Source organism: Sprattus sprattus (genome assembly GCF_963457725.1).
Source record: "Sprattus sprattus genome assembly, chromosome: 7".
Lineage (NCBI taxonomy): Eukaryota > Metazoa > Chordata > Actinopteri > Clupeiformes > Clupeidae > Sprattus > Sprattus sprattus.
This window is the reverse complement of record NC_137926.1, coordinates 2,360,252-2,370,251: the sequence shown is the minus strand read 5'-3', so window position 1 is coordinate 2,370,251 and position 10,000 is coordinate 2,360,252. Positions and strand designations below refer to the sequence as shown.

The 10,000-nt window shown below is 41.3% G+C and overlaps 2 protein-coding genes across 2 annotated transcripts; one reads left to right on the top strand and one right to left on the bottom strand.

The window, feature by feature from the left end:
* Positions 1–2,272: 2,272 nt before the first annotated feature.
* On the bottom strand, positions 2,273–3,981 carry lyrm7 (LYR motif containing 7). Its single transcript, XM_080842865.1, has 5 exons — positions 3,927–3,981; positions 3,541–3,613; positions 2,955–3,025; positions 2,650–2,728; positions 2,273–2,525 (listed from the first exon to the last, which is right to left on the bottom strand). Exons 1-5 carry the CDS (start codon positions 3,942–3,944, stop codon positions 2,455–2,457), a joined length of 312 nt encoding a protein of 103 aa, XP_080698991.1. The 5' UTR covers positions 3,945–3,981; the 3' UTR covers positions 2,273–2,454.
* A 281-nt stretch (positions 3,982–4,262) lies between these two features.
* Positions 4,263–5,948, top strand: hint1 (histidine triad nucleotide binding protein 1). The gene is made up of 3 exons (XM_080842768.1): positions 4,263–4,402; positions 4,823–4,927; positions 5,608–5,948. The coding sequence occupies exons 1-3, from the start codon at positions 4,292–4,294 to the stop codon at positions 5,770–5,772; spliced, it is 381 nt and encodes a 126-aa protein (XP_080698894.1). The 5' UTR covers positions 4,263–4,291; the 3' UTR covers positions 5,773–5,948.
* Positions 5,949–10,000: the final 4,052 nt, after the last annotated feature.

Sequence of the window (10,000 nt, the reverse complement as noted above, 5' to 3'; positions counted from 1 at the left end):
CTTTTATTATGTAATAAGTACGGAGGATTTTTTTTTTCCTGAGTAGCATCATATAATCTGCCAGCAGGTTGAAACACTGTACAATGCGATATCACAAGAGCCAAATGTTTCTGACATGAACTCTAAGGAAGAATTTCCTAACGCAGCATCTCTCATGTGACATTAATCCTGATGTCCTTGGCACAGGTTGACTTGCATCCTTTTGCTGTTGCTCTCTATGCTACTCACAGACACAGGACCCAAAGGTTGGGTGGGGTTGGCTATAGGCCGGGCATGAGACTTCAGCATTGGTCAAGCAACAGGGTTAACAGTTCACCCCTCACGTCTATAGCGGCCCAACCCTGCAAAAGCATACTCTTTTTTTTCTCTGTATGAACGTTACACTCGAACCATAATAATCGTAGGCATCGTACCATTCATACATCATTCTACCCTCTCAAAAAGTCAATTGTTTGACGTTACAGAATTGTCGACAGAAGTATTAGTAGGCACGCTACCAAAACAATTGAGCACTAGTCACTTGACGTTTAACTGGTAAAGAAGACCAACATCACGGCAACTAAGAGTGCATTAGGAATGCACAATGCAGATTACCCGTTTTACTTGGCAACAGACACTGCAAATCGATCAGCCTACACAACTGGGAGTCCCTGAAAGTGTCGGGTGTATATAATGGGGAATTGAGTCACCAATGAATTGAAATGACAGTAACTGAGCAACAATGGATCGTAAAAAGCCTCTCCCCCACTGGTACCTAATCAATCCAACAATTCATACCGCTTTACAAGATTCGTTTTGCCATTAACGCTGTACTGTTCATACTCCACAGGGTTTCAAACACAGCCTTACCGATTTCGACGACGCGTCCTGTCGATAATATCCCGATGCAGTCAGTCCCTCCGCCAAATGCGGAAAATGGTCTTTTCACCTGTGCTACTGGGCGGCTTCTCCAAGACCGTGCAGTGATTTCCCCGCCTGAATGTTAGATAAAATGCCAATCGTGTAGACTCCCAACTGAGGGGAAAGACAATGTAAGTGATCCGCAGACCCCTTTTAAGGAATCGAAGAAGCCGTTCCAGTGCTGTAGCAGGCTTTTCAATAAATGAAGTCAGCTGCTATCAGACAGTGGACCTAGAGAACACTCCCACTAAGACAGAGCATTTCTTTGGGAGGCAACAGCGCCACCTAACGGCAGATGCCACGTTCATCTGTGAACAATGGTCCTGCAAAGCCTGCATGATCCGCGTCTGATAGGGGTTGTACTGTACATGTTGTGTACATGTCTGATCATACAGGCCGCCACACAAAGCTGTCATCTTTAAATGTATTGTCACGACCCTGCACTGCACTCCAGCAACATGTTAGAAATTAAAACATAAACCCAGAATCAAGTGTAGACATAGGCTACAAAAATCAAGACAGTTTGGCTACGTCCGGTTTTTTTTTTTTGCAACTGCAAATCACTTTCTTCCTTGACATAGTTTAGCACTTGTCTAGCCTATAGGCCTTTATAACCAACTGCATTCGTTGCTGGTGCAGCTTAGTATGTTTGGGAGTATGTACTCAGAACAACACTTCCGTGCTCCACATCGAGCATCTTACACAAGAGAGGTCCCCTAACTATCTGCTACAGCCGATAGCCCAATTGTTTCATCACCTATCAGGGACGGCGTGCTATGAGTTCTGAAGAACAGGTTGTGATTAAGCTTTGCCAGTGTTTTTGTTAAGTCACCCGGTGTATGGGTGTATTAAGGAACATCCAGCAATTCACGTCCCACACTGAAAGAAGCGTGAATAGTTGAAGTACATCCAATGCACAAAATGTTTACACAATACTGCCACCGTGTGGCACTTCTTTTATTGCACACTATTTCGGTTGGTCCAACTACAACCAGGAATAGCGGATAAGGCACACTTAGCACTTTTAATTTTGTTTTTATACAAACATGTACTTACCCCACTGAAACAAAGAATTACTGGGCAGTGTGCAGAAATGTGGAATATCATCTTTTCAGAATTAATTTATTTTATATTTCACAAACCACGTACACATCACACCGTTAACAAACCAGAACTGTTAGAAGAACATAGGAATCCAATCCTGCCTATTCATTCGCAAGTGTAGAGACCAACTGACGGAGGTGATATAGACCTCTATGCTGGCTAAGTCTTGAGGACATAAATGAGAATGTCAGTGCCAATCTAACATAGATTAATGTAATGCACCGCCGTGTTTGGGGAAGAAAGCAAAAAAAAAAAAAAAAATGTCATACTTTCATACATTTATTCAGCGTAACAACAACACAAAACTATTTACAACAAGGGTCCCATGAAACTTATTGTGTTTCTCTACCTTCACGGCAGAGCTGCTTGTTGATGAGATGTGGGAATTAAATAAATGGCACACGGTGAGACAGCAGTTTTTGAAAAATTAAAACAAAATCCAAAATTAGATCATGTCTTCTTTCTTGGTGTATCGCAGTAAGGTACATTTTCTAGAAGCAGGTCCTCTCTCGGTCGTAGTACTGTGGAAGAAAACATGAAATGTACATTTTACTGTGAAAGGTAGCCTGTGTTTATCAACCACGAACTGGGATAACACTGGGATATATAGTGCCATGGTAAAAACAAGTAAACATTTTGACTTACACAACTTTTCTCCAACGTGCTCCATTTGTATAACACTGCTGCGAAGTACTGCATCAACATTTGAAGCAGTTTTAATCATCTGGGGAACGCAACAGAAGGGTTTGCTGAAAAAAGATCATGGCTCTACATGCTCTCTCTCTACATAGGCCTACTGTATTTGTGGAGCTGTTTAAAATCCACAATCAAGAGTAGGCTAAATTAACATTTCTCTGTTAGACCCACCCATATATTAGCCATTTCTCATATGCATAAGAATCAACATTGTATATCTGGTGGTGAAATGTACTTAAATACTTAAATCATACCTTTTGAATATTCTCTCCGGATGTTTCATGCATATTCTTCCTAAACTCCTCATTTATCTTCAGTTTTGCAGCTTTCATAAGACAAAAACAATTCAATATAATAACACAATAATCAGACAACCATAGGGAGAAATCACATATTACACTAGTCTTGTGGCTTTAAAGCAGCTATACGACTTCTGTTCCAAAACTAGTAAGCTAACTACGTAAGATGTATGCAAAAACCTTACAAACACCATCAAAAGCCCAGCTGACACTGATAGAAGCTTGCCAACACATTAACTGGTGTCTTTTGGCAGTATAGCTGGCAATGTCATGCTGTGAAAGCTTTTCTTCCATTTTTGCAGGGGGTTCCAGCCTGTTACACAGAACTACATGGGGCATATCTTGGATGGCTAGTGGGGAACACAGAGGCATTTATCTGTCCTTCACATGTCCATATGCTATGAATTTGAGGATGGTACCAAAACTAGTTGCCTATAAAAACCATACCTCAAAAAAGTGTCAAATTGTTTCATAGTGTTATTTCAACACATAGGCTAAATACCCTCAAGGGTTTTGAGTATCATTCAGAAATTGCCCTCACCTGTCAATGCCTTGTGATCTTCTTGGAAAACTATCATTCTGGTTCTGTGAAGAGATTTAAAAACTCGGAGTACCTAAATCAAACGACACACAGAAAGAGACGGTAACGTTATCGATCTGTTCATGTGATTTCTGACTGAAATAATCACTGCAGTACACAGATCATGACTCAATGTTATGGTTAGCTCTGGTAGACGACAGCTAACATCAGCTTGAACATATCTTCTGGTCTCTGAGGCTTTACATGCTCTAAACGATGGACTCCATTCATAAATGGCAAAGCAATAGATGTACCACCCAAACAGCTGGTCACCCGAATGTACAACAAGGAAATGTGTAAAGTACAAATGACAAAAAGGGCACAAAATGTAAAAGTTCGTAACTAACCTTCAAACGTGACTCCATTTTGACTTAGTGACGTCCTTCCGCTACGTCAAAGAGGAAAAGACCTTTGGTCATAAGACCCTCCCCCTAACGTTTTAATATTTCAAAAAAGCATAGAGAATATTCTTTAGTTTTAATTGAAGCGTTTATTTTAAATATGTATTTATATTTACTACAAAACTCTTTGGTTTATATAGCCCGACAATGCGCACAATAACTGTTTAGAGAAATATGATTGACAGTGTGGCAAGCAAATTGCTGTTGAGGCTTTCCTTTCTTCAGCCAATAGCATTTGTTTTGGGGGAGTATAAACTCCGTGCACGCATACAGTTAGTTAGCGCCGGTTTTGGAAAGGAAAGTCTGGCACTATGGCTGATGAAATAGAAAAGGCTCAGGGTGCAAAGCCAGGAGGCGACACTATTTTTGGAAAAATAATTCGTAAAGAGATTCCTGCCAATATATTTTTTGAAGATGACCAGGTGTGCATTCCTCATCTGTTGTTGTATTGCTTGCTTTGAAGGTTTTGCCACAGTGGTTTGCTAGCTGCCTCTTGCCTTGCTAATGCTGCAATGCTGTTATAATTGGCGTGCTTTCTATAGCTACCAAATTAGCCTGCTAATATGGACATGCCATTTCAAGTAGCTTTTCTCCAGCCTGCACCTGCTGTATAACCCCAAATCCCGATGTCCAGTATCTGCATAGAAATGTAATTAAATGATACCTTGTATATACGTTACAGTTGTGCATTTGTGATGTGGCTGAACAATATTGTTAAGCTCGTCAGGCCATAGCTTATGCCCGCTGTCAAATTGTGAAAGACTGCTGCTACGTCTTAAAGACACTGCACTTCATTTCTATACTAGAGCTACAAAGCCATTGATTTACTCTCCTATTTTCAGTGCGTAGCCTTCCACGACGTGGCCGCCCAAGCTCCCACTCACTTTCTTGTGGTTCCGAGGAAACCCATAACCCAAATCTCTAAAGCGGAGGACGACGATGCTGCAGTAAGTGGCACTGTGGCGAAGGACAAGTGTGTGTTTGTGTGTGTGTGTGTGCTTTTGTGTGTTCATTCATATTAACAGAAGAACAAGTGTGTGTGTGTGTTTGTGTGTTCATTCATATTAACAGAAGAACAAGTGTGCTTATGTGCTCATTCATATTAACAGATGAACAAGTGTGTTTGTGTGCTGCTCATTCATATTAACAGAAGAACAAGTGTGTTTGTGTGTTCATATTAAAATAAATCTGTAATACCGCCTCAGTGTTATGAAGATATGAATCGCAACATCATCACAACTAATCTAACTGTACTGTCTGTGAACTCTGATGGTCTTGTTGGAGGGGGGACATTACAAAATAACGTCTCTAGGACTTAGACGTTTTTATAACGGGTCCGAAACACCCAGTTAGCGCTGAGAAAAGCGCCACCATACAACATCTCGTGCTGTTGCCCTGTTTTCAGTCATAGGCAGAGCAGACATACTGATGTGTCCTATACAGATGGTTCAAAACGTGTGTTTATAGTACACCAAGGTCTTTCAAAAGGAGGTATTTTACTCAGGATCCGTCGCTTGTCTTGAGGACATCAGAAATAAGAAATAGGCTTATGATGCAGGCTATAGGCATTGCATCTTTTGTGTGTGTGTGTGTCTACGTTCATTAGTCCTACTTGTGATCATTTCAGCTGCTGGGTCACATGATGATCGTGGCCAAGAAGTGTGCGGATCAGTTGGGGCTGTCCAAAGGATACCGTCTGATCGTGAACGAGGGGCCGGATGGCGGCCAGTCCGTCTACCACATCCACATCCACGTCATGGGCGGACGCCAGATGGGCTGGCCCCCTGGTTAAGCCGAGCCACCTGTGGACACCGCTGCCCTTCTCTCATCGACCTGTGATTTACCGCCAGTCCAGTATCAGTATCAGTACTCTCTTCACGTCAGATGTGTTTGTCTGTGTGTCACTTCATCATGTCTGACTTAAGTTGAAACAGTTGAGACAAATAAACGCACTTAATATCAAAACAATCAGTGGAATTGTGTCAGTTAACACTGTGTCAATCAACAGTGCATATTTCCATTGTCTTTTCTGACTCAGACAATATAAACACATACACTGTTGGTACCAAAAGCAGGCTACGTTGTAACCATGCAGAGTTGGTCTAGTTTCTACCACCGATGCGTCACTAGACCCGCATGTTTCAATTTAGCTTTGCTTTCGTTAACGTCGCGAGGTACGGTACCATGCGAAACATCTGCTCCTTGCATTATAATGTATTCACTCTATTCATAGTTCTGAGTGGTAAGGCACACACACACACACACACACTAGTGTGTACCAGCTGGGGAGTGTTCAGATGGTTAGCCACTCTGCTCACTTCACTCTTCATACTTCTGAGTGGTAAGGCATACCGTGATTAGCTGATAAACAGACGGCATCCATTCCTGGACCTAATCTGGGCCGGATGTGGACTGTATTAGAACCAGGACAAGGCCCGACCCATGCTAGAATTGGGTCCAATAGGATAATAGGTGTCTATTTTGTCTATTTATAGCTCTCGCCTATGTGCGCCCATGGTAGACCTATCAACGGCGCCAATAATTATTGCAGTGCTAAAGTGTTGCAATCTCTGAATTATCCCAGCTTTTAATTACACTCTTCTGTGGTTCCGTTGTTCTTTTGGGAGGGTGAGTGCCTTCAGCACGTGAGCACAGATACATGAAAGTTTACAACACAGCTCATTTCTGGTGTGTAGGTTGAAGGACTGGCCTGATCTGATCTAATGTGTAATGTAGGCGTCGCTATGAACCTTTGATTTTAAGTCAGAGGGATCAAAGTGCCTGTTTCAACTCCCTGGATTTAAGAGTCAGAGAAGGCTATGGAATTTATTTGTTTGTGTGTTTATATTTCTTCGACAAAGATCCACTAGAAAAAAAATAAAATCTTGCTTAAATAAATATGCAACACTGGTGGGGAGATCTAGACACATAGTTGAAAAAGAATCACAGTTACTATAAATAGCATGTTGCAATATGCACTCGGGCCTCAAGAGGGATTGAGATGGAAAGTAATGCGATTGGCACAATATGCTCTTCCAGACAATTTTACCCAACACTAAGGCTCCTGAGGAAATAAATATCCATTACATTAGGGTATTAAAACCAAATGCTTTCTCATGTTTGTTGATATGCTAATTTAATTCAAGTTCGCATTTCTATACTGCCTGTTGGCAACTAATTGATATGCAATTTAAATGCGTCTTGCTTCCAGTTGTACAGCCCAGGTTGTGTGTATACAGCTCTGGAAAAAAAGACCACTTCAAAATGATCACTTTCTCTGGTTAACTATTTATTTGTATGTGTTTTATTCTATAAACTACTGACAAAATATTGTCATTTAGGGTATTTATTTGTAAAATAATGACAACTGGTCAAAATAACAGTGTTCATATTCATTTTTAAACAACACAGTACTACTGTTTTAACTTGATTTACAATCACGGCTTTCTTGTGTCTTGGCATGCTCTCCACCACTCTTTTACATTGCCTTTGGGTGACTTTATGCCACTCCTGGCGCAAAAAATCATCAACTCGGCTTTGTTTGATGGCTTGTGACCATCCAACTTCCTCTTGATCACATTCCAGAGGTTTCTAATGGGATTCAGGTCTGGAGATTGGGCTGGCCATGACAGGGTCCTGATGTGGTGGTCCTTCATCCACGCCTTCACTGACCTGGCTGTGTGGCATGGAGCATTGTCCTGCTGGGAAAAAAAACACTCCTCCGAGTTGGGGAACATTGTCAGAGCAAAAAGAAGCAAGTTTTCTTCCAGGACAACTTTGTGGACATCTGACGCACATTTTCCAAGCAATGTAATGCCCACTTTTAAATCTGTTCATGTATCCATTCAGCAGCTAATTATGGGCCAGTTTAGGGCTGGAGCTGCTGCTTATGTGGTCTGATCACGGCCCGACCCAGTCCGGTGTCAGCTGAACCCAGCCTAGTGTGAGCCGCAAACTCAGGATGGTTTTTGCAGCTAGTAAGTAGCTTATGCGTAACAATCACACCAAACCTTAAGAGTTCAATGAAACAGTATTATCATAGCAATCACACCAAACCTTAGGAGTTCAAGTGAACAGTATTATCATAGCAATCACACCAACCCTTAGGAGTTCAAGTGAACAGTATTATCATAGCAATCACACCAAACCTTAGGAGTTCAAGTGAACAGTATTATCATAGCAATCACACCAACCCTTAGGAGTTCAATTAAACAGTATTATCATAGCAATCACACCAACCCTTAGGAGTTCAATTAAACAGTATTATCATAGCAATCACACCAACCCTTAGGAGTTCAATTAAACAGTATTATCATAGCAATCACACCAACCCTTAGGAGTTCAAGTAAACAGTATTATCATAGCAATCACACCAACCCTTAGGAGTTCAAGTGAACAGTGCTGACTGACTGGCTTTGGGCCAAAAGAGGGTGGGTTCAAGTGCATGTTAATATTTATTTTATAGAGAATAAATAATTAAGGTGACAATCTTTAAATGAGAAAGAACATTGGGCCTCATTCTCGACAGCAGTTGGGAAGACTTTCCGAAGGATTTCAGAAGGAACTCCACTTCGGAAACATTTATGAAAACATTTGCATTCTCGTTATTTTTTTCTTCTGTGCTTTCTTCTGAACTTCAGACAACTTTCAGAACTCGAAATAGCAGTCGTAACTCTACCGGAATCTTCTCAAATGGGATTCCACGGGCCATCTTGTGGTTATTTGAGGAATCGCGTTGAGGAATGACATTTGAAAAAACTCCGTATTACAGTAAAAGGGTTAACGGGCGAATTTGTGAGAACCCGTTGGTGATTGCGTTCACGTCAACTCTACAGACATCCTCGGATTAAAATAATTATGATAATAATAAATACGAGAATATTTGTATCATTAACAATTACGTTTCACATTTATAGTCATAATTATACGAGGTAGTGTTTATTGTTACACTAGGTCTATATGGCTCGTAGCTTGACTGTTCTCTCCCTTGTACGTCACTTTGGACAAAGGCCGCGTCTGATAAGAGACTGATTGTGAATGACATGAACACTGCAAATGTAAGTGAATAAATAAATAAACACAAAGCTCAATCTCTAAGAAGTAAGGAATGAATTTATTGCAATTTATACTACTACTGGTGGCCAGTCTTCACCCCTATGGTGGCCATTTCGAACAACAGGACGGACTACACTTTATACTCGTACTTGGGACCGGTCTTCACACCTATGGTGCTTATTTTTCGATTAAAAAAAAAAAAAAGTGACTACTTAAATGTGTTTTACGGACTTCGGACGTTCAACGTAATACAATATCTCCACCTTATTAATGAACACCTGTTACGAGGTGGATTCGGGAGATTGCGACAGCACAAGTTTCTAAAATTGCGTCTCCTAATAAGGAGCTGGCAGGGCGTGTATGTATGCAAATCCACTTTCACGAGAACGCGCATCAACCTAAGAAACTAATCGGAAGGAACCCAGCTGAGAAGACTTCGGCTGCTTAGGAACACATTTTCAAGCGTGCGGGAATGCAGCGGAAGCGTTTCTCTTACGTTGTTTTTGCGAAGTCGTGTAAGAAACATTTCTGAAGAATTACAGAAAAAGGTCGAGAATGAGGCCCATTGTTATTTCATGAGACCACTTCCGCAACATCTTGAGACTTTCTTGCAAGAGTGACACACACACACACACAAACACACGTGTGTATCAGCTGGAGAGTGTTCAGATGGTTAGCCACTCTCTGCTCACTTCCTCTTCCACTGGCCTGCAGGAGGAGATTATCCAGTGTGTGTGTGTGTGTGTGTGTGTGTGTCAGAAGGACATAATTCAGTGTTGTGATTAATCTTGAATAAAATGTGTGTCTTATGTCTACATAATCATTATATGTGATAAACACTTGTGTGTGTGTGTGTGTGTGCATGAGTGTGCGTGTGTCTGTGTGTGTGTGTGTGCATGAGAGTGTGTGTGTGTGTGTGTGTGTGCATGAGTGTGTGTGTGTGTGTGTGTGTGTGTGTGTGTGTG

Excerpts from the sequence above, each read along its gene's own strand:
- lyrm7 (XM_080842865.1), bottom strand. Across the intron at positions 3,026-3,540 it reads AGATCACAAGGCATTGACAG|CTGCAAAACTGAAGATAAAT; the intron begins GTGAGGGCAATT and ends GTCTTATGAAAG. Across the intron at positions 2,526-2,649 it reads GCACGTTGGAGAAAAGTTGT|TACTACGACCGAGAGAGGAC; the intron begins GTAAGTCAAAAT and ends TTTCTTCCACAG.
- hint1 (XM_080842768.1), top strand. The coding sequence starts at position 4,292 with ATGGCTGATGAAATAGAAAAGGCTCAGGGTGCAAAGCCAGGAGGCGAC. Across the intron at positions 4,403-4,822 it reads TATTTTTTGAAGATGACCAG|TGCGTAGCCTTCCACGACGT; the intron begins GTGTGCATTCCT and ends TCCTATTTTCAG. Across the intron at positions 4,928-5,607 it reads CGGAGGACGACGATGCTGCA|CTGCTGGGTCACATGATGAT; the intron begins GTAAGTGGCACT and ends TGATCATTTCAG.